The 21520-nt window shown below is 35.1% G+C and overlaps 1 protein-coding gene across 1 annotated transcript in view; it reads right to left on the minus strand.

Annotated features, from left to right (window-relative positions):
• Positions 1 to 21520, minus strand: part of LRMDA (leucine rich melanocyte differentiation associated) — a 677631-nt gene that overhangs the window by 287051 nt on the left and 369060 nt on the right. The window contains 3 exon segments of the mRNA XM_084290336.1: positions 377 to 503; positions 10795 to 10925; positions 20526 to 20658. Coding sequence (XP_084146462.1) covers positions 377 to 503; positions 10795 to 10925; positions 20526 to 20658 — 391 coding nt within the window.

Raw genomic sequence — 21520 nt, forward strand, 5'->3', positions numbered from 1 at the left:
TTTGCATTCTTTCACAATAGCACATCACATAGTTGTCACATATCTTTAAATAAAGATAAAAGGCAAAAATATTTAAAGCTCACTGTCACATATTAGTTACTTTATTATATGAAACAAAGGTTGGAACCCAGAAATTTGATAATGTAACCAGACATAACTTAAGCAGACGTAACAGCAAAGTTTGATACTAAACCAACAAAAATTATGAAGTTTTTTGTCCCTCACCTGACCACATTTACCAGTCCTTTGGTCTGAAAAGTTCTGTCTTTTTTTTTTTTTTTTCTTAATAAAGTACATAGACAAGCTTTGGGAGATGTTTTAAAACAGCATTAATGAATAACATATTGTTATATTTGTTTTTAATTTACTCTCCTACCTTAGTATCTTTAGGTTTAACCACTTTCATGAAGGCACCTCTCACCAGGGCTTCCTCTCTCTCTCTCCTGGTTACTTTCCGAGTATCAAGAAATTTCAGGTTTGTCAATTTGTGCAGAACGAAGTATCTGCCAGACAGCAAAATGAACACTTAAAATCCAGTAATAAACAACAATATACTCACAGAATAAACGACTAAAACACAGCAGCAATAAAAAGCAACAGCCTTTGCTTCTTTATCTCTGTTTGCCCTTTTCAAGTAATGTAGCTTATGTAACAAGTTCTTACAATTTATTGTCTCAAATGAAACTTCTTTTAAGTGCCCATGGCAATTTAATACTGGGTAGATTAGGAAATTATCAACAGACATGTATGTCATCTGCAGCTATTACTGAGGTATAAGACATTTTAATGAATAAAATAAAATGGAAATTATTTTTAGATTGCTGGTTTAGACTTCCAAGTAATTTTAAGAATTCCATCCCATGTTGCAGCGAAACGCCAGTCTGAGGCATTGGAATTACCAGCTATCTGCCTGGAAAGAATTCCTAGCAGTCATATGCAAACACTTCAGATTTGTTTCACATTTTCCTGAAACACAAATGACCAGTGACATTAGAGATCCATGTTAACAGCAAATGAGGGGGAGGTGTGATTTGTCTTCTGCCACACATCCTGAAACGCACTCCTTTGTCTTGATGGGAGTGAATGTCAGTGTTCAAAACTCTTTAAAAACAAGAATTAGTCTAGAGAAGACATCAGGAGTTATTCCCAGGATGTGCTCTCCAAAACTAAATTTTGACACAGGCACCATTTGGAAGCAGAATTCTGATTTGGTCTTGCTAGGAAGACAAGGTGTCCTTAAGGCATACAGATCCCAGCTCAGGATTATATGCTGAAGCACTCAGGAAGAGACCATTTTTTGGTAATATTTTCATAACTCAAAGTTCCTGTTAGAATTAATCAGTATTCTACTTATCCATTTTACTCAAAGTACAGCAACATTTTAGCCTCAAAAAACAACATTGGCTCCTTGTACATAGAAGAGAACATGGCAGATCAGAAACAGAATAAGGCACACAACCAGAGAAAATCAAAATACCAAGCCACCTCAAGTACGTTATTTACATTTAGTCAACCAAATGTGAAGCAGACATTGCAAAGTGAGGAAGTGACAGACTTCCTAGCAGGGGGTAGAAAGGTGATTGATAATGTCCCCCATGCCTAGTTGCTTTTCATAAACCTGCAGAGAGACTGCATAACCATACCAATTCCTTCTGGCAGCAGCAGAATGAAATTGGAGTAGTAGAAAACTCCACTTAACATAGTATTTTGAAACAGAACAATACTAAAAAATGTGTTTTAAAAGGTAAGAGTTGCCTTATTATACTATCCCTGAGGCCAGATAGACAACTGAAAAAGACTGTAAGCGTCCCCATCTACAACCAAGTAAAATTTAATGCTGTGAACAAACCTTTCAGCCAAGTACACCTTTCCTTTAAGGCAATAGCCCCATAAATTGCTAAAAAGTGAACTGAAAATACTCAGTGCTGAAATGCTCAGACAATTTAAATGTGAATCCTGACTCTATGACATTATGTGATATCAGAAGAAGAGTAAGAGAGTCACTTCACAAAACAGAACATGTTCTAAGACCATTTCTTAAGCAATAGCTACTGATCTAGGAGCCTGACACATTCTCAGCCTCCTCCCAGCTTTCCTGGCTGCCCTTCCAGTCCTCCCTGGCATTTTGCTGGCCCTTATCTTTCAGTGAAGGAGAATCTATCCGTCTTGTATTACTGGCAGAAAAGCTCTGATGACAACAGATTCTTTCAAATGAAGACATGTACAGAAGGAAACAATATGTCAGGAATGAAGAAGAGTGAAGCTAAAAATGAGTAAAGACACCCACTAAGTGTAGGGTGAGAAAAGATGAATATTCAGGTGAAGAAAACATCAGTATTAGAAAATCAGCAAATGTTTAATGATGGAATGAAGTATGCCATTGAAAAGCAGGCTGCAACAAAAATGACAACAGACTAAGACAGCACTGTCATCTTTGCTGACTTTGGATCACAGCCCTAATGTCAGTCTCTCAATCATTTCAAAAGAGCTTAAAATTATAATAGCATTCCTTGATACAAATGTATTTCTATATTTTCAAGCCATCCTGACTGCACTTCAGAAAAACAGAATTAGCACCAGTACTTATTAATTCCAAAAACAAAACCTAAAAAGCCATTACCCAAAGAAATTAAGCCACAAACTACATCACGATGTTTAGCATTGATTTTTTTTGACCCTTAAAGCAATGCAAATATTAAAAAGTTGCAATGAAGTTATCTCATCAGTAGAACCAAGGTATATCAGTGATTAACTCTTAAAAGCTGCTTTGAAATAAAATGCCACTTATTCTGATTGCTTTTACTAAATAAGGAATAAAATGGATCTGTATTATATGATACTATGAATATGGTACTTTTTCATTAAATAAAGGAAAATGTTTGACTTCCTGTATATATTTTAGCTAGAAATATGAAGATGCAGCTTCAATCTAAATGTAACAAAATTTTGCCATAAAAATACAGGAAAGGATAAACAAAGCCCTGGAATGAACACTTTACAATATCAATTCAACCCTTGTAAATTTAATCCAGGGTTATTTGTTGCACAAAATCTCTTTACTGTGATGTATGACTTAGTTACTAAGGTTATCACAGCAGTATCCTAAAGTTGCATAGTACATAAAACATTTCAGTTAACAATGCAGGGAGGTTAACTCCCACAGATAACCTACTATCAGAGGGTTAGACCAGATGACATGCCTCTGTCAGCTTTCAGGAGCTATTGATGGTTCAATCAGTCTGTTTTGAAGGTAAAGTACAACAAAAGGGCACTAAACTTATTCAAACTGTCAACAGGGACTATCTGGAATGTTGCTTGCAGGTAAGTAATTTTGGGTGTTTTAAGACTATTATCAAACACCAATGGCTGCAGAAAAAGACAGCTACTAATAACACAGAATGCAGCCATCATAAAATACTTTATGGCAGGTACTAGGATCCATAAATTTCATGACACATTGCACCTCTTTCAGGCTTCTAAAATCACTACTTAAGAGAATGGTGTTTAATGAAGAAAGATCCATCTACATTTTGCATTATAAGTTTAAGATTTATTATGGGTTAGAGGTTGGGGGACAGGGGGGACAGGGTTTCCTTCCCCCCCAACTCCTACCCCCCCCCTCTTTTTTTTAAGTTATTTGGTAAGTTAGCGCTGCTCCATGTACTCTTAGACTACTATTACTCAGCTTAACATCTTTGTAGTGGCATTAAAGAAGGTTACCAACTTCAGTGATGAGAATAAAGACGAGCTCTAGAGAGAAAAAAAATAATACAAAAACAATGGCACTAGTAAGGTGTTTAGAGATCCATTTGTCACTGCCTGTACACCGATATTCTGATTCATGGTGGATTAAGGAAATGAACTATGTAAGAAAAGTTGCGCCTTCTTTTTTCCAGAATCATTTCCTTGCACCTTAACCCCCCTGTGCCAAGAGTCCTGTGAAAATAAACTAATAACAGATACACAACACAAACAAGAACACTAAGAGATTGAAAAAAGCAGTGAAAATCACATTTCATGTTATTTACGTCTTAGTTAAGTGAAAATGACAATAAAGATTAACAATTCGTTTAGCAATTACGTAAGTGTTACATGTAATTATTAGTTTTTTTTTTTTTTTTTTTTTTTTTTTTTAACAATTTTTACAGAGGCTTGTCAGTATATTTGAAAAGTGGGATGGGCTTGAGGGGGCATTTGCAAAGGAATGCAGTGTGTTTGGGATTCAACTGCTATTGACATTGGCAAAAGCTCAGTGGGGCAAAACCTTCCTTTGAAGAAACTTATTGGAGTTTAGAAACGGACAGGACAAAGACAGCTTTGAGATCAGCTATTGCAATTTATTAAAAAACACACAATTCTAGTTTATGTAAAGAAATACCATCTGTGATACAGATTCTTTTTATAGGCAGTGACAAATCACAGGCTTGTATTCTTAACTCTGGTAACAAACAGGGAACTTAAGACCTATCTGTTACCTTGCAGGTTTATTCTGGTTATATTTCTAGTTCTCTACCATGTTAACAGTCATTACTTTAAAATATAGTCCTTGGGTTATTCCATCACCCCAAAAGATTGGTGACGATTCGTACAATCTTTGGAGATAATTTCACAAATTAAGCAAAAGAGTTCAATAAGAATGCAAATGTGTTCCTTAAAAAATCACCTGGAAGAAAGGAACAAATCTATTTTAAACATATGTAAGAAATTTGTCAGGTTTTTGATCAAAGGTGTAAATGAGTTTTATATCAACTCATTTTTTTATTAAATAGCTACAGCATAACTTCATTCAGATCTGTTATTTTTAGTAGCCATGTAAGTTCAGGCATAAAAATTCTCAGAAAGTTTTAATCCATTTCTTAACAGTACTCTTTACCATTATCCAACAATTCCAGGAAATTTCTATTCTAGAGCAGTGAACACCATAACAAGAAAAATCACATCACGTCTCATAGCATCTGAAGGCCTAGATTCATTTATTACCTCCCTTGGAAAAGCAGACAAATTGTAGAATATGGTTGGCCTCCTGATACTGACAGATACCGGCATCATCCATGAGCCACACTACAAGAAAATCTTAAAAGTGGCAATAAATTACTTTTGGAGATAATGTTTTATTTTCTACTACTACAGGAAAAGAATTGAAAATTTGGATGTGCTAGAGTTTTAGAAAAAATAAACTGTTCCACTAAACCTTAATGGAATATTATGCTTAAGAGCTAGATTTTGTATAGTCCTATATTTCGTACTTGCAATAACAAAAACTGGAATATAAAACTGTAGTACATGCTTAATATTTAAAAATGAAAATTAATCTGAACTTAAAAAATATAGAAATATTTACTGAGAAGAATGCAGAAATGTCTAGCTCTACCCGTATCATCTCCTGGAAGATGTTAGTTATTGCATTATCCTGCACATCCATCCTGTTATTGCATTCCCTCTTTTTGATGATCATTGAACATAAAACTAACATACTTATTTCCAACTTTGAAGGGCTGATTATGCTCTCAGTTACATTACTGTAAACTACCAGTAATAAATAACTTGAAGATGGCAACTCTGCATCAGCATTCAAATGGGGAGAGATGAAAACAAAGATCGAAATTAGGATCAAATAAGTTTATGAAACTGAACTAGATTTTCTTCCATAATTATTTCTTCTGCACCACCAAGATAAAAGAGAAGTTTTTCCCTACACAAAGCAGCACATTGCTGGCTGCAGAAATTCCATCTGTAACAAAGCTTCCTCAGCAGAGTTAAGAAAACCAGGTCATGACTTTAAACAGCCATCTTCTAGAACAGAAGGCATGATGTTAGAGGTTCACATAGCCTCTACTCAAACTTGGTGCTAGTTGGTGATGGCCAAGTAATTCTTCAAATCATTCAGAAATTCAGACCCCTCAAAATACTTTTACCTCCTCTGCTCTACTTCAATATAGCAATCTGTAAGAATTAGAAAAATCTCCATACACGTAACAATAGTTACAGACATGCTTTGACTTATTGCATTAGTATGGACAGATTTGGGTATTCTGGACTTCAATTTATTTATCTGGAAAAAAAAAATCACATTATAACAGCCCTTGCTCCTAAATCCTTACAATGGCTTACCTCAGGTGGAATTTGTGCAGCTGATGTCTATTAAATATACTTTTCTTCTTCGAGGTACTGTAGAAATCACAAGGCCTTATGTAAACAGTGAAGTAGTAGAGATTCATAGATTATACAGATATGGGATATTTAGGGCATTTCTGTATGACTACATAAAATGAATATCACAGTGCCACAAACTGAAATCCCTCCTTCTAAAAGAAAGTCTCATTAATAAGTTCAATGACAACTGACCAAGCACATTAGTGTTAGTTTCATTGACAGGTGAGGACTTCTGGTCTCCTACTATTTCTTGAATATGCACTTATATTACTATACATTCAATAACCAGACCATTTAAAATAAATGAGGTTTTGTCTCAAAATTATATATACATATATATTAAAAATAGCAAGAAAGCTGGAAACTCAGTAAGAGGACTCAACATTTCACAGAATCAAATGGAATGGGAATAGCTGATTTAGCTTGAAAAGCTAATCCATACAAAACACTTGCACTTCCTTTCTTACTGTTATATCTTAAGAGGACTTCATAAGGTTATCACCATTTGCTCCCCCTGCCAAAGATAGCGTATCTAGTATATGTGCTTTTAAGCTAATTTAAAATAAACTTGGGCATTTGTTTCCACTTGCCCTTGTTTCCATGTCAACAGCACTTAATGAATGCATCATTCCAGGAAATGTCAATAAGTAGCAAAGAAGAATGAACAAGCACTGAAAACTTCACACACAGCATACATCCTTCACAATCATATCGCTTTAATGAAAATAGGTGAGGTCACCTGCAGCTTTAGCAACTCCCATGTAATACATTCTGACCCAGATGATTTTTCACAGTTCAGTAACATCATGTTTGAAGTTTTCACTGCAAACAATACACCCACAGGACTGACCAAGTGTGGGTACAAGAGAAGCAACCAGCAATTATTGTGTTGACTTCTGTTACTTTGATCTCCAGGTCACGACCTTTGCTTTCACGCAATCTTCAAAGTAGAGATTGTAGAATAGGTTATTTTAGAATGTGCACTGTTTTGCAAGCTATTTTTTCTGTGTGTTTGTTGCTTCCTGTTTAAGGCAAAAGCTTTTTATGTCTTTCCTATCACCATTAAATTTAAGATATTTGGCTTTTAATTCCAGCAGTAAGGAGCAGTTGCTGAAATTTTCCCTTGCCCTCACCCCCACATAACCTTTTACAAAATATCATCTCTCAAATGCGGAAAATAATAAAAATAATTAAATAATTGTGAAAAAAAGAACAATAAGCACTGATAGTGCAATATTTCCTTATGAAAAAGAAACTGTAGCCATTTTTATAATGATGAAAAAAACATGACTTTTTAAAATGAACCATACAAATTCGTTCTAAAAATACCACCGAATGAAACTTTCCATTTTCATTTTCCTCTCCAAGCAAAAGTTTCATGAGTAAGTACAGAAAAGTCATCGGCTTGTTCTCCTACAGATTTGGAAGTAAGGAGAAATAATAACAAGGCATTTGAGGGGAAAAAAAAGAAAAAAGAAAAAAAAAGAAAAAAACATAAAAAACCACAAACACTTCACAGTTTCTCTTCTATTCTTTTTCAAAAAAAATAACTCACTCAAATGTTACCAGGTTTCTTAGAAAAAAAAAAAAAAAAAAACTCTTTGAGAAAAAGTGACAACAAAGGTTTTGGATAAAACCTATTTCTAATGAAAGAATAGGCAAAAGCTGACCTTCTCATAGAAATGGTACACCCCTGGATTACCTGAGAATCCAGATCTTTACACCTTGACAAAAAACAGTTTTACACATTATACAACTATTTTTAATAAACTTATTGTTTTTAAAAACATGTAATATTCCTTTTTTATCTCTGTTGCTAACATCACAGCAAATTAATAGAGAAAGTTTTTTAAGAAGTTGATTTAGTGCAATTTTTTACGGTTGAGATTTTGGGGGTTTTGCAGATCTTTTCAGTTTTCAGGAATGCAAAGATTAAATAAAGCTTTGATTTCTAGCACCTTTCTCTTTCTGGTTGAGGAATTAAATAGCCTGAACTCTAATTGAACTCAGTAGGAATGAAATTAAAGCTCAATGAAAAATGAAGCTGTGGTACCAATGGCCACTGTGATAATTTGCAAAAAGTTCCTGTTCAGAACAAAACAAAAACAGTCAAAGTTTTCGGTAAATTAAAATGTTTATGTCACATGGGTTCATTGAATTGCACTGCTTTAATGTTTCCGATGTTAGAAATTTTCTCTAAGAAGTCTCTAAAAACTAAAAATCTTATGGAAAAAATATTATTTCAAAACCTTAAAAAACAAAACAAACAAAAAAAACCATCAAATCTACTTCAAAAGTTTGCTGGTAAGATTTGAAGCAATGCATTTTTTAAAATAGAAATATTTTCAAACCCAGACAGCTTGTTACTGCTAATTCTAGAGATAATCTTTTAAACTCCGATGAAGGAAGAAAAAATTCCGTGTCTTTAAGATGCTTCAGAAAATGTATTCAAAACTGAATAGCTAGTACAGTCCTTTTATTCAATTCCACCGTTATTCCTGAATAGTGATAGGTGAATATATTCCAGTAAAGATAAACATATATATATAAGCACACGCACACACATTATTTTTATTTGGTTGGTTTTGAATGTAATGCTGTCTGTCTAACATTTCATATAACATAAGAAAGTTATGGAAAAGTATCAGGAAGCTTTCATTACAGCAACAGAACCATAAATCATTCAACTAATTAGAAGTCCATTCTTCTTTCTTGAAAGGGCTTTATCTCAAGTTCATATGGAAAAAAAATAAAAAATAGTGTGTTTTTTGTTTGTTTGTTTGTTTGTTTGTTTTAAACTGAAGAGAAAGAACCTGGAAGCAATGTTGCAGTTCCACCAGTGCATAAATACAATCACTTCATGGTTTTGACACAGTGGTTTGCCATGAAGTGACCTAAAACTACCTTGACCTCCCTGAAATCAACATTTTGCATTGAAATGAAACAACAGACATGCTTGTTTTGATGTATGGCTGTGTGACATATTATAAATATTACATCACATAACCACAGAGGATGTCAATCAATAACGAATTTTTTCAGACAGCACTAAATGAACCATGGGTTCTTGCCTCTGAATGGCTCCTTTAACGTACTACTTTTGCTTAAATGATTAATAGGAGACATATTGTCAGAAAACATACTTAAAGTGAAAAACAGTAAACTGTAGAAATATCATTCATTTTTTAAGCAATTCTCCAGTGCAAATGTCACATAAATTTACATAGAGACAGCACTGTTAGACTCCTCTAAGCAGGATAGTAGGCATACCTTCCACTTAAGTGTGAAAGCAATGGGAAAATATTTTATTAAATCTCAGCTGGTCTACTTGTTGAAAACTAAAATACTACAGCTGTGCTAGACTCAAAAGTTGAATTGTTAGGAGGTGAAAATCTTTAGCCTAACGACAACCATGAAATCCTTCTGAAAAGTCTGGAACAAAGAAAAAAATATATCCACACCCAGAAAAGCTGTGTTGCTGTTTCAGTTTACAGCATTTATGAACAATAAAGAGCTGCATCCAATTCATGCAACTTCCCAATAAACCTGCTCTTAGTCTCTTCCACTTTGTGCTGTTTTATACTAACTCCCACAGAATAGTTTGGATTATGCAAAGATATTTTCACAGCTTTATTTTATAACACTGAACATTGCAAGTGATCTGCTAACAAGAACTAAGCTTGGTCTCTCAATCTCTGTAAGGTTGTCAGCACACTGACCACCAGCGCTGCTTGGCTCTGACTTGCCTTACAGAGACGCATTTTCAACTGATTTGAAAAATGCAAATACACAGAGACTGAAATCTTGTATCAGATGTGACCAAGGAAAGGGATTTATTTTTTTTAATGATCAATGTCTCACTTGCCTAAAGGTTATAGCTATGAAAAATTGTCACTTCAGCATACCATAAGCTTTGGACCTATATTCAGAGTCATCATCAGTCATGAGTATTTTTATTTTTTTAAAAAATAACCCTTGTAATTTTTAACATTGCAGTTGAACAGCTAGTACTTTATCAGGCTTCCATGTTAATTTCCAGATGACCTTTTGTGTAATCTAGCTCATTAAAATTGCATTATAGAGATAGCTTTCTTCTTCTGATTTGATTTTAAACACTGACTGCTTTCAGTTAAGAGAATTCAGAAGGAGTCTTTTCTTCTTGTTCTTTAACAGTATCTTGATAACTATAATAGAAGAAATGCATCACCATAATCAGACGTTAGCAGTAGACAATGTAACTGGCTAAAAGTCACTACTCTCTATAGTGACTTCTTTTTTTATTTTTAATTGCCACCCTTAGTGTATGTAATTGTTGCCTTGCCTTGACCTTAAAGAGGAGAGGTGTTAGGTAAATGTATATGAGCACCCACATTCAAGAGAGCCCGTGAACACCTGCTCAGTTCAAACGTGCTGTACAGCACTGAAATATTTCTTGAAATAGGGCTCCTGAGAGTGACCACATTGAAATGGGTTTACTGAAATTCACAGGTGTTTCACAGCAGAATATGGCAGAGTGCTTTCAAAATATAGAGAGTAAATGATACTTGCTTGGGACTATGAGTTGGGTTTAGTTCGGTATTTCTTCATTTTTAATAAACAAAACTGACATACCCTACTATATTTACAAGTGAAAACACTAACCTGTACCTCTGGTAGTCATCTTCATCCTTTTCTTTGCAGACCAGTTCATTGGGGCAGGCCACATTTCCAAGCAAGCTGAGGTACTGTAGTGAGGGCACAACTTCAGCCAAATGATCCAAAAGGCTTTCTAATTCTGTTATGTGTCAAAGGTTGTGGGTTAAGGATTCAATGACATTAATGAAAAAAGCATTTAGAGTTGCATCACTGCTGATTTAAACATACATTTCAATAAATGACAATCAAATTTAGTATGGCATTCAGGAAAATGTCACATTAATTGTTCCAAGGGCAAACAGGGATACACTTCAGTCAGTTTTTTGGCATGGAATGAAAGAATTTGGCTGTTTTGTCATTCTTTTCTCCTCCTTTCTTTCCTAGGTGGTTCGCTACAAAACATTAAAACTTTGACAAAATGATGGATGCTGTGTGGTAAAATGGCTAGCAATTGCTGGAGCCATGAAACTTTTCCAGCATGGAAACAAACAGTTAGTTTCACAGCACATTCATCACTAATATATTCAGTCCACTGGAAAATGAGGTTAAAAAAAAAGTCAAACCACAACAACCCACTTTCACTCTCAGAATATAAATGCTTTGAGTACCACGGTAACACATTTGTAATTACTCAATTAGTATATGTGAATAAATGATTCTCTAAGTGCAACTTGAAGACTTAACTGTTACAAAACATGTATTTTACACATGAAGCTTTGAAGTCCCATGAAGTATTAGATTATTCATTAAAGCAGCCTTATATTTTGGTATTATAGGTTTCAACTGAAGTGTATTCCTCAGAACATAAACAATGATGCCACATCTTCAATATTGTGAAATACATTAAAAACAAACAAAGATTAATCATTACCACTGCAATATTGGTAATCACAGCTTAGGTTTAAGTATAACCACGATATTCAACTATTTGCACTTTATTGATTAAACAAACAAAACAAGTTATTTTGTTAAACTGTAATGTTATAGTCTCTGAGAAATTCATGCTACACATTTGTTTTCTTCCATTTATACGCAAAGGAAAAGTCATGGCTCTCAGAAAATATGCCATATGTATGCATGTATATGGTTTTCAATGTTCAAAGCCTGAGTGGCTTAGACAGCAGTAATAATTATTCAAGCCATTAAAGGTTCTGTTTTTTATCCACTCCTGCTGCTACAAACCACAACTGTTGTTTCAAATCTTCAGTTCACCTGTGTTGCTATTATTTATACTTGATTTATGTGTTTCTCTTATCTTTGTTTCTTTTTTTAGCTGAAATGGAATTTACTTTATTTCTTCACCTCAATATCTTAAGGGCAACAGAAGCAATACAGAATGGAAAGCTCAGCTTCATTGTTAAAAATGTCTTCCTTTTGGTGCCTCAAATTTCGTTTTATTTCCAAATATAAGAACATGCTGACAATTACTAATTTTATTATATTAAAATAAGTATGTCTATACCCATGGTTAATATTTTGTCCCATAAGGTCTGAGGAAATCATACTAAAATATTTTGCATGAGCAAGAAAAATAGGGTTTGGAATTAGTTCTATGAATGGCCACAATATGGAATGTTATACTCTATCAAGCAATCAACTAGGTCCCAACTAGAAAAAATGTCTTGCAGCAACATACAGTATAACTCTTCTTTGTTAGCCAGGATGAAGACACTACCAAAATTTTCATCCTTTCACTTCTGGACCTCTAGATCATATATAAACTTTTGAAATTAAGTATTTTCAGGAAATATGTGGCTGTGATGGGAAGGTCACAAATTCTTTTTCCACACAGGTTCAAGTTTCAAGGCTTTCTAAAAATTTCCAAGGACTGTTAGAGAAGTCCTTGAATCTGGCCCCCTCCCTCAACCAGGAAAAACTTTTAATTTCTTGCAGGACTTTAAACTGCACAAAGGTTCCCTGAGATAAATAGTTTATTATTACAAAAGTCAGTTATTTCCATAATGTTAATCACTCACAGAATTAACTGTTGCAAGGTTTGGATCCCATCTGCCCTGCTGAGGGGACACAAGATGTCCACCATCAACAATTTTTTTCTCCTTTTATGTTGTAAAAATATATAACTATTACTCCCTGGTAATTGGTGAAGGTTTATTATGACAGATGTATTCTAACTCATTTAACCACACAGACTTAAGGAAAATACCAAAACATATTTGTATATGTACTATAGAAGAAGAGCATCAACCTAGATTTGCAAACTATAAGATTAAACATCAAAGTTCCTATTGAAAACAAAAGGGAGATATACCATGCTCACTAAAGATCTTGGGTAACTAACAGTAGTTGATAACCTCCATCTCAAACATCTAAATCTTCCCCCAAGTTGGAAAGTAGTGTCTAGATTTTAATATTTCACATGCAAACTCTAAGCATGGATTTTTGAATCAGAAACTCTCCCATAAAAATTCTCTCAAGGAAAGATGACCAGGAAACACACACCGTGCAGTTCTGTGTGAGACTCTCCCAGATGTTTTCTGTGTTATCGTTTATGCATTTCCATCTATTGAAATAGATGGATATTCAGCATCCTAGTATTATTTCAATTTCAGCTGCAACAGAAGCATAAACATGAAGAACCCCAAGATCAGACAATCACCTGGAATGTAGAAGGTCACTAATTCACATAGAAGTTGAAGCTTTGCAGACTTGGACAGCCTGAAAATCACAGGAGAATAGTAACACTTGAAAATGCTCCAAAAATGGAATCCCAAAGTATTAAGTTTTTCTAAGAAATGATAGGAAAATACAGAGGAAGATAATCAAAAGCAATTTTGAAGTTTTATTCCCAGTTTTCTTTCCACAGTTGCAGCCTAAAGACTGCCATTTTGGTGCAACCAGAGCCAAAGGGCTACAAAATCCTTCTGTGCTAAGACCAGTTTCAGCTCTGTTCCCTCCAAAAAGGAAAGCCACAATTAAATCCACGCACAGTGCAAAGGAAACATTATTTATTTATTTAAAGCTCAATTACAGCAATTTTTTTCTGAACTGATGTTTTCCTGAAAGCAGTATCACTGGTCACCATATGAATACGTAACAGTTTTGATGAAAATACTTACACGTAAGTCTCTATCATTTGAAAATTGTTTTACACTGTTGCTGTTATGACAATTAAAATGCCATGGTGTACCAATCCATCTCCTTATTTAACACTGTTATCATTACCAATCTATTAACACTTTTCTTTCTACAGGATGTTGACTAAAACAAAAAATTCTAAGTTTATTTTTTAAACACTCCAGACCTTTAACGAATAAGCTAAAACATTAATTCTTAGCAATGATACAACAACAGTCCTCTCCAAAAGCACAACCTGATCTCCACGAACAATTAACAGAAACATACTAGATGTATTTTAAAATTTCATTCTCATTAAAAGATAATGAGTTCTTGCACCACTTCCAGTTTTAAATTAGGGAAATATTTACAAGAACTGGGTATCTCTCATATTCAGATTAACTTTTTAAAGCTTCTTAATTATGTTACATGTATGCATACCAACACACTTGTATATTTATAGTAGACTGTTCACAGCATACCTATGCACAAGCACACACAACTGGTTACCATATCCTTTGTTAAGAAAATCAAATGCTACACTACATGTCAAAACAATATCAATGGCATTACTTGGAAAATGCTGTACTATAGTCAGCAGTCCAATTAACCTGCTGAGCAAAATTTATCCTAGAAATATGCATGTTGGACTTTTCTATTGTCAGTGACCAATCTCATACCTATTATCATAGGCTTTGAGGTTCTCAAGAAGGCAAAAAAACAGGCAACCAAAAGCCCAAGGCAAATGACATATCACCCTTCTCTAAGAATTAACTTGTTTTGTAGCAGTCTTGCTGCTCTAAGTGTTCAGGACTAACGCTGAACATCCCCAGACTCCATACTGTTTCCTCTCTTACCAATATTTTTGGTTCATAAATTGCTTTTTCAGCTATTATGAACTGCTGGTGAAACCTACACAGAAGCACAACATCTGATAACAGTTCCTAAATGAAATTATTCTACATAATTGCATAAAAATGCTATGCTAATGTAACTGTCCAAATAAACTAACCTATATATATTTCATATCTCACTACTCAGGGGGGTTATTTGTTTTTGTTTTGTTTTTAATACAATTTGAAGCCTGCAAAGGAAACTGGAATTTCTTTCTGCAACCTTTTCCTCTGACAGCAAATCTTTTTACCAGTCACACTCAAATTGGCTTTATGAGAAAAGTAACCATTCTCTCTCTCTCTCTCTCTCTCTCTCTCTCAGTGCTTTCCAAGTTGTACTGCCATTTTCTTTCAAAAAAATTGTATTCATCTTCTCAATTTTTTGGCCATCCTGCTTTCCCAAAACAGTTAAGAAAGAGCTATTAGCATTCATGGCCTTCTGTAATTACAGCTTTTGGAAGTTCTTGGAAGCAACAGGACAAAACAAGGAGCAATCACCTGTATATTCAAAATATTCACAAAGTGTTTGCCTAGAGAATATCAGAAACATCACACAAAATTCTAGACCACCACACAGAAAGACACAAAGCTGTCACTCAAAAGTCTTCTTCAACCAATGATGTCATGCAGATGCTGTAGTCCACATAGCATTAAAACTGCTGGATAGCACTTTTACCAGAGTCATAAATGAGTAAGGTACCTGTATTTATTCACATTTGAAACATGTGCTTCAATTAAATTTATCACAAACATGATGTAGCAATCACAAGCGATTCCACAGGCAAATAGCCTTGAAGCAGAAGTTACCAATTCTCCTCTGAACGCAGTATGAAAAGATCTTTGCCACCTGAACGCTTTTCCATTAGAATGTGCTAGGTCTTCAGGGTTGGATAACCACAGAAATAGCTTGCAATATGCAAGTATACATCTTCCCCTTCTCTGTGTGCAATAGGATGTCACACACAGTCATTTGTATGCCACATTCTGGTCTGAACCCTATCTGATGGGGAGATAAGGCCTTGACACAGGGCCTTGTTCACTCACTTTAAAACTACCATGCTCAAGAAAGAAAAGGTGCAGCACAGGTAGTAATTAATTAAGTCCATATATCTTGTGGTGAGCTTCCTACATGCTGAATAAATACTGTCTACTGGAGTACAATTAGCTTTCTTTGCGTAGCTGAAGTTTCCAGTGATTTTAAGTGTCTCTCAGAAAGCCCATGGCTCCCAGGTTGCAGATTTAAAGTTTTTAATGTTGTTAGGCATTAAACTGGAGGTATTTGGATAACGCCTTCAATACTTTAACTTTTGGTTAACCCTGAAGTGGTCAGGCAGTTAAAGCTTTGATTGTCCCTTCCAAATGAGCTATTCTATTCAAAGATGAGGAAAAGGAGATATGCTTCTATTTCTGCAATCAAATTACATTTCTGGTGCTCTAGAGCAGTCTATCCTGAAACCATATATCCTTTCTTTCTAAGATTTTTTTTTTTTTGACACTATTCCTTCCACTTGTTGCTCAAGGTTCCAAAGACAACATAGACAACGAAGAATAAAGCAGCAGCTCACCGTTTATAAAAATTCTGACAACTTCAGTCAAACTGGTCCAAATGACCACTATAGAAGAGGAGAAGGCTGTATTGATGACTACCTCTCCTTTTCATTGATGTTTAGCATTAGGCATTCACATTACTTGTTGCTTCAGGTACCTTTCATTCTAGAAGAAAAGTGGGGTTTAATGTGGTTAAAAGAAGGAGAAAAAAGGCTCCACATTCAAGTAAATTCAAAATATTTTACAGCATTCATTTAGGGTTTTGGTTCATCAGGTCCTGTGGCTCTATAACAAGCCACATTCATATTTAACCAAATCTGCATCACTTGGAGAGTTCTCAGAATTATATGCAGGAATAATGCTCTATCTAATATTTCAGTTTAGATCTTTGTTTAGTAGAGATAGGGATCTGTGAACAATAGAAGATATATTGTGTCTTTAGTGTATTCACTCAATCTAAACATCAAGTCCTCAGCACTTAACATAATGAGATTCTAGTTAAAGTCTGGGACTTCTAGGTCTTCAAGCACTTCAGAATAACGTAGGAACAAGCACAATGGCAAAATAAATGACAATCTACAGCTTGGGGTTAGGCATTATGATAAGAATTCCATGAAGACAGACTGTACCACAGGTATGTACTGGTACATTCTTTAGCTGAGGTACTCAATCCATGCTTTTTTGAAAGACTCAAGAACATGTAATCCCTAGATCTGAACCACATTGATAGCTCCCCTTATCATAAATAATGCATATACCACTATTGGGCATTATGCCCAGCTCCGTATTTCCCATTCTGTGGTGTGAAATATTTTGGTTTTCCTCTAAATCATTCAAAAACTAGACTTGGATTCAATGTTTGCATTCTACATCTACAATCAACATCTTTATTCTTTAATGTTAAATGAATGACCAGATTACTGGATTAAGTAAAGAAAGCGAGCTTTTACCTGAGAGAATCTCAGACCTGTTTTATGTCTTTCCTGTCTCTTTTGAAATGAGGAAATGAACACCAACTAATTTTCAGCAGAAAGGTGATATTTTTCAAAATATATCTGAAAAATTACCATTGCTGCTCATTTGGGTAGCTTTAACAAATATTAAAAAGATTGAAACATCCAAGGAAATTTAAACATCTACACTATAAAGTGTAGATCCCATTGTAAGAACAGCCACTGTCAGCACAGTGAACAGCCATGAAACCCAACCCACTGTTACAACCACTGCTATAAACACCTCAGAATAAACCTATGTGGAGGTTTCCTGTGCAATTCTTAGTACCTAGCAAATACAGTTAAAAGAAGTGAGATTTCACATTGTAAGTTTAGGCAACTGCAATTGTGAGTCCACCTCCAAACCCAGCTTCCTAACAACCACCCACCTTAGTCTGTGCTGCTTTTTGCCATCCAGTGTGCCTGACAGAGAAACTAAGATGACAGGTTTCCCAAAGTAAATCATACTATACACATCGGTGACATGTAAACCAAAAACTGCACAACGTTGGTAACAAGTCTTTATGTATTCCACCTATGTATTGGTCTGCATTTTAAAATATTTTTGAACAGATTTCACACTGTACAAAACTTCAGGTATCACACTAGGAAACTTTTTTACACTGTAATTTTTAAATCAGCTTCTTCTGTTTACAGGAGAAAAACTGTGGACTACCTGTAGCTGAAATACAAAACTAGCATTTAAAGACAAAAAATAGTGGAGGATTATAAGTATTTTTGTGATTTAGAGATAAGCTTTCATATTTGTACAGTGTATCTAGACAACACACATATAGCACCATACAATGTGTGAGCCATGTTAAAGGAGTAGAAAGCTCTTATCAGAACTATCTGGATCAAAATAAAACCACAATAAAAGGAGAGAAAGGGCAGAGTACAGTAATATTAAGAGATATCCAGGAAAGCTCTCGCATGAGACGAAAAGTTTTCATGTTATTCTAGTTTTCACACGGGTCAATTTGGCTTTTTATTTGTATGTCTCCTTCTGTCTCTCCATATGAATATACTTACATACACATGGTAATATTACACCAATTCTAGTGTTGTTTCCGATCTGTATTCTTCACTCATTTGTGTCCCTTCTGTAATGCTACTGTCATATATTAAGTGATCTTTCCTGTATTTCATTTATTTCTATTAAATGTAGATTTGAACATTAAAAAAAAATCTGTAAAGAAATGATTGCTTAAAAAGAAGTGATCCAAGTTCACAAGAGCTCTTTTTCAAATATGCTATCCACACTGAAGAGAGGAATCTGGAAGGCCTCTCTGCTTCTGCAGACTGCTTTATCTTCCCTACAAGAGATCACAGTTCCCTAAGGCTCAAAACATTAATGAAGAACAGTGGTTATCTTCTCTTCGCTGGGCAGTTTGTATACATTAGATGCTTTACAAGCACTTCTGCAACTCCTCTGTTAAATTATTGGCAGCACACTATAAAACACATACATTATTTCTATAACCTGAGTAGCTCAATATTCTCAAAGCATCAAAATCAATCTTAAAATTATGAAGTTAAAAAATGCTAGAATAGATCAAACCCTGCTTATCATTATCATTGACTTTGAGAGCTTACCAATTTGACAATGGTATTTTAAGTATGTCTGTGAGACCAACAAAACCTCTTCAAAGAATACTACTGACAGGATTTTTTTTTCCTCTGATTTTGCTGACTGATTTCTTATTTCATTTACCTGTCTTCCCTTTAGTAACTGCAAAGCTCCTCCTTGATACCCCTCCACCCAAAACAGACTTCCACACACACACCCCACACACACTCTGGGATCTCAAAGATGAATTCACACTTCATGCTTTGTAGATGGAAATATGCTGCATCAGACATCAATAGTATCAGCAAAAATGTTCTTGTACGTTCTTCATCAAAGCATGACCAATTCACATATTACTGTAGCAGTAAATAATAAAACAAAACAGTTACTCAAAACCAACCCACAGAATCCTGGTATTAACCTGAAATCTAGCCAAATACTGAGTACAGTTATGACTTTCATGGCTCAAGAGACACTCTTGGCAAATTTCCACGGCCCACAAGTATAAAAGTTACTCTGCTGATTTTTATTTATTTATAAAGTCAAAAATAAATGCAGAAATCATAGAATCTGTAGTTATTATTCTCCTCAGTAGGAGGATTTTGCTTTTTAGTAGGAGGTAAATTGTTCTTTGTTTATGTTGTCTGTAATAAAAGCCTGCACAGCCTTGAGAACAGCCTTGTCCTCACTCTGCAATTACAAGGAGAGGGCTTTCATGGTCTGTGCTCTGCAGGCCTCTGTTGCAGGACTCTGTTGCAGGACTCTGCAGGCCTCAGTTGGCCTTTTGGCCACAATTTGATCACCCTTCACTTTTGTAAAATCATATATTACACAACTTCAAATCTCCATAAGGGTCAAAGTATGGGAAAATGATTTAATAATCAAATCCAAGGCCAGCCCTTGCAGATAATTAGTTTTTACAGACCATTATCTATAAGCCTACAGACTGAGGGCTCCAATTCAGCAGAATATTTCGGCAAATGCTGAAATATTTATTATGAATAAACTTATGCAGGCACTAACTTCAGACATATGCAGCAGTGCCTAATTGGTTATGAACAGACTTGACCATCCATCTAAACATTTTCATGTATTAAGACCTTGATTTGTACAGCATTTCATTTGAATCTGTACAGAGTTAAAACACCAAGAATACACTGACTCGCTTTTAATTGCTGCTACTGCACAGAAGCTACCACATTGAACCTATTACCACCTTCATTAACATAGAAAGAAATATTGCTTTTCTTTCTTTTTTGTTTGTTTTTACTTTACTTTATTGTTTTAAGAGCTATTTGAAGTATAAAAACTTAATATCATTTCACTGCACTCTGTATTCCACTAGAGGTCAGCCTGCAACAGAACCGCAAGCAAACACAGGAACTGCAGCACTCCGGTAGCACTGGCATTATTTTCTTTCTCTATTTTATCTATTAAAAAAGATTTCTTCAGAGCCATAACTTAGATCTCTCACTAAAATGGAGCAACAGGAAGATATAATGGTGCATTTCATTTATGAATGACCTATAATAAATTACTATGAAGTATTCCAGGTGCCAAGCAAGAGAATGCTTTGTCTGCACATGAACTATATTTCACATACTTTAATTTGGCTGACACATAAAACTCATTTGACATTTTGCAGGTATTTCTTTGAAAGGATATTTGGTTCTTGTTGAGCGTTAAGGTATGGAGGTGGGGTAACCTGGGTAACAGAAGGTCATTTCCGAGTAGATTGTTGTCCAAGATCAGCTCTTCCAAGTAACTGAATGTTTTCAGTCCTTCTAGTGACCTGCAAACGACAAAGACAACAGGAAAAATGATACTCCACTAAATCAGGGAGGCCATTATGAGCTGAAATAAATATTTTAACCTTCCCTTTCAAGAGTGGGAATAGTTTTGGTTTGGGCCTGTCAGAAGAGTGAATGACAAGCATTAGTGGCAAAGGGAGTGCTGGCACTGCAACACATCCTTCACATGCTGGCAGGATGAAGGATGGGGGTCACTTAGTGAGTAGCCAGGATCCAAAACAAAAGGCTTCAGATATGGGGCCTGCAGGATGAATTTGTCAATGTCTTGTGCCTTCAGGCACCCAGCCTCGCCTGACCCTAACCTCCATTCCCAAGATAAATAACTCTGTCACAGTTCACCTTCATTCCCTGGACACAAATTTAAGTTGTCATCCATCATTTCTGCCAAGAAATATCATACCCCGCTAACAATAATAAATACAACTTCAAGTATCATTTCTTAGCAGTTACCCTACATGCAATAATAGGAAATGGAAAATGTTTTTATTTTTTTTCTTTTTATTAACCACTTAATTTGCTTCTCCATGAGTCTCTGCAAGCAAAATAAAATGTTCTCTACAAAATAAAATGCAGAATTACTGCAGACAGAAAAGACATTTACTTCCTTTTTGGAACTTTCTGTCCCACTGTCAAGCCACAGGTCAGACTGCAGAGAGCAGCTTTAAAAAGGAGCATTTCACATCCATGGAACATGGATGATAGGTTGAAAATGAACAGCATTCTAGAGGTATTTGTTCCCCTGAGGGTAAAGTATAGGGGGAAAAAAAGACCACCACCACTTCTGGTACCTATTCCAAACTTGATTTTAATGGTTGCACATTCCAGTAGGGGGAAAAAAATATA

Source organism: Netta rufina (genome assembly GCF_964035555.1).
Source record: "Netta rufina genome assembly, chromosome: 7".
Lineage (NCBI taxonomy): Eukaryota > Metazoa > Chordata > Aves > Anseriformes > Anatidae > Netta > Netta rufina.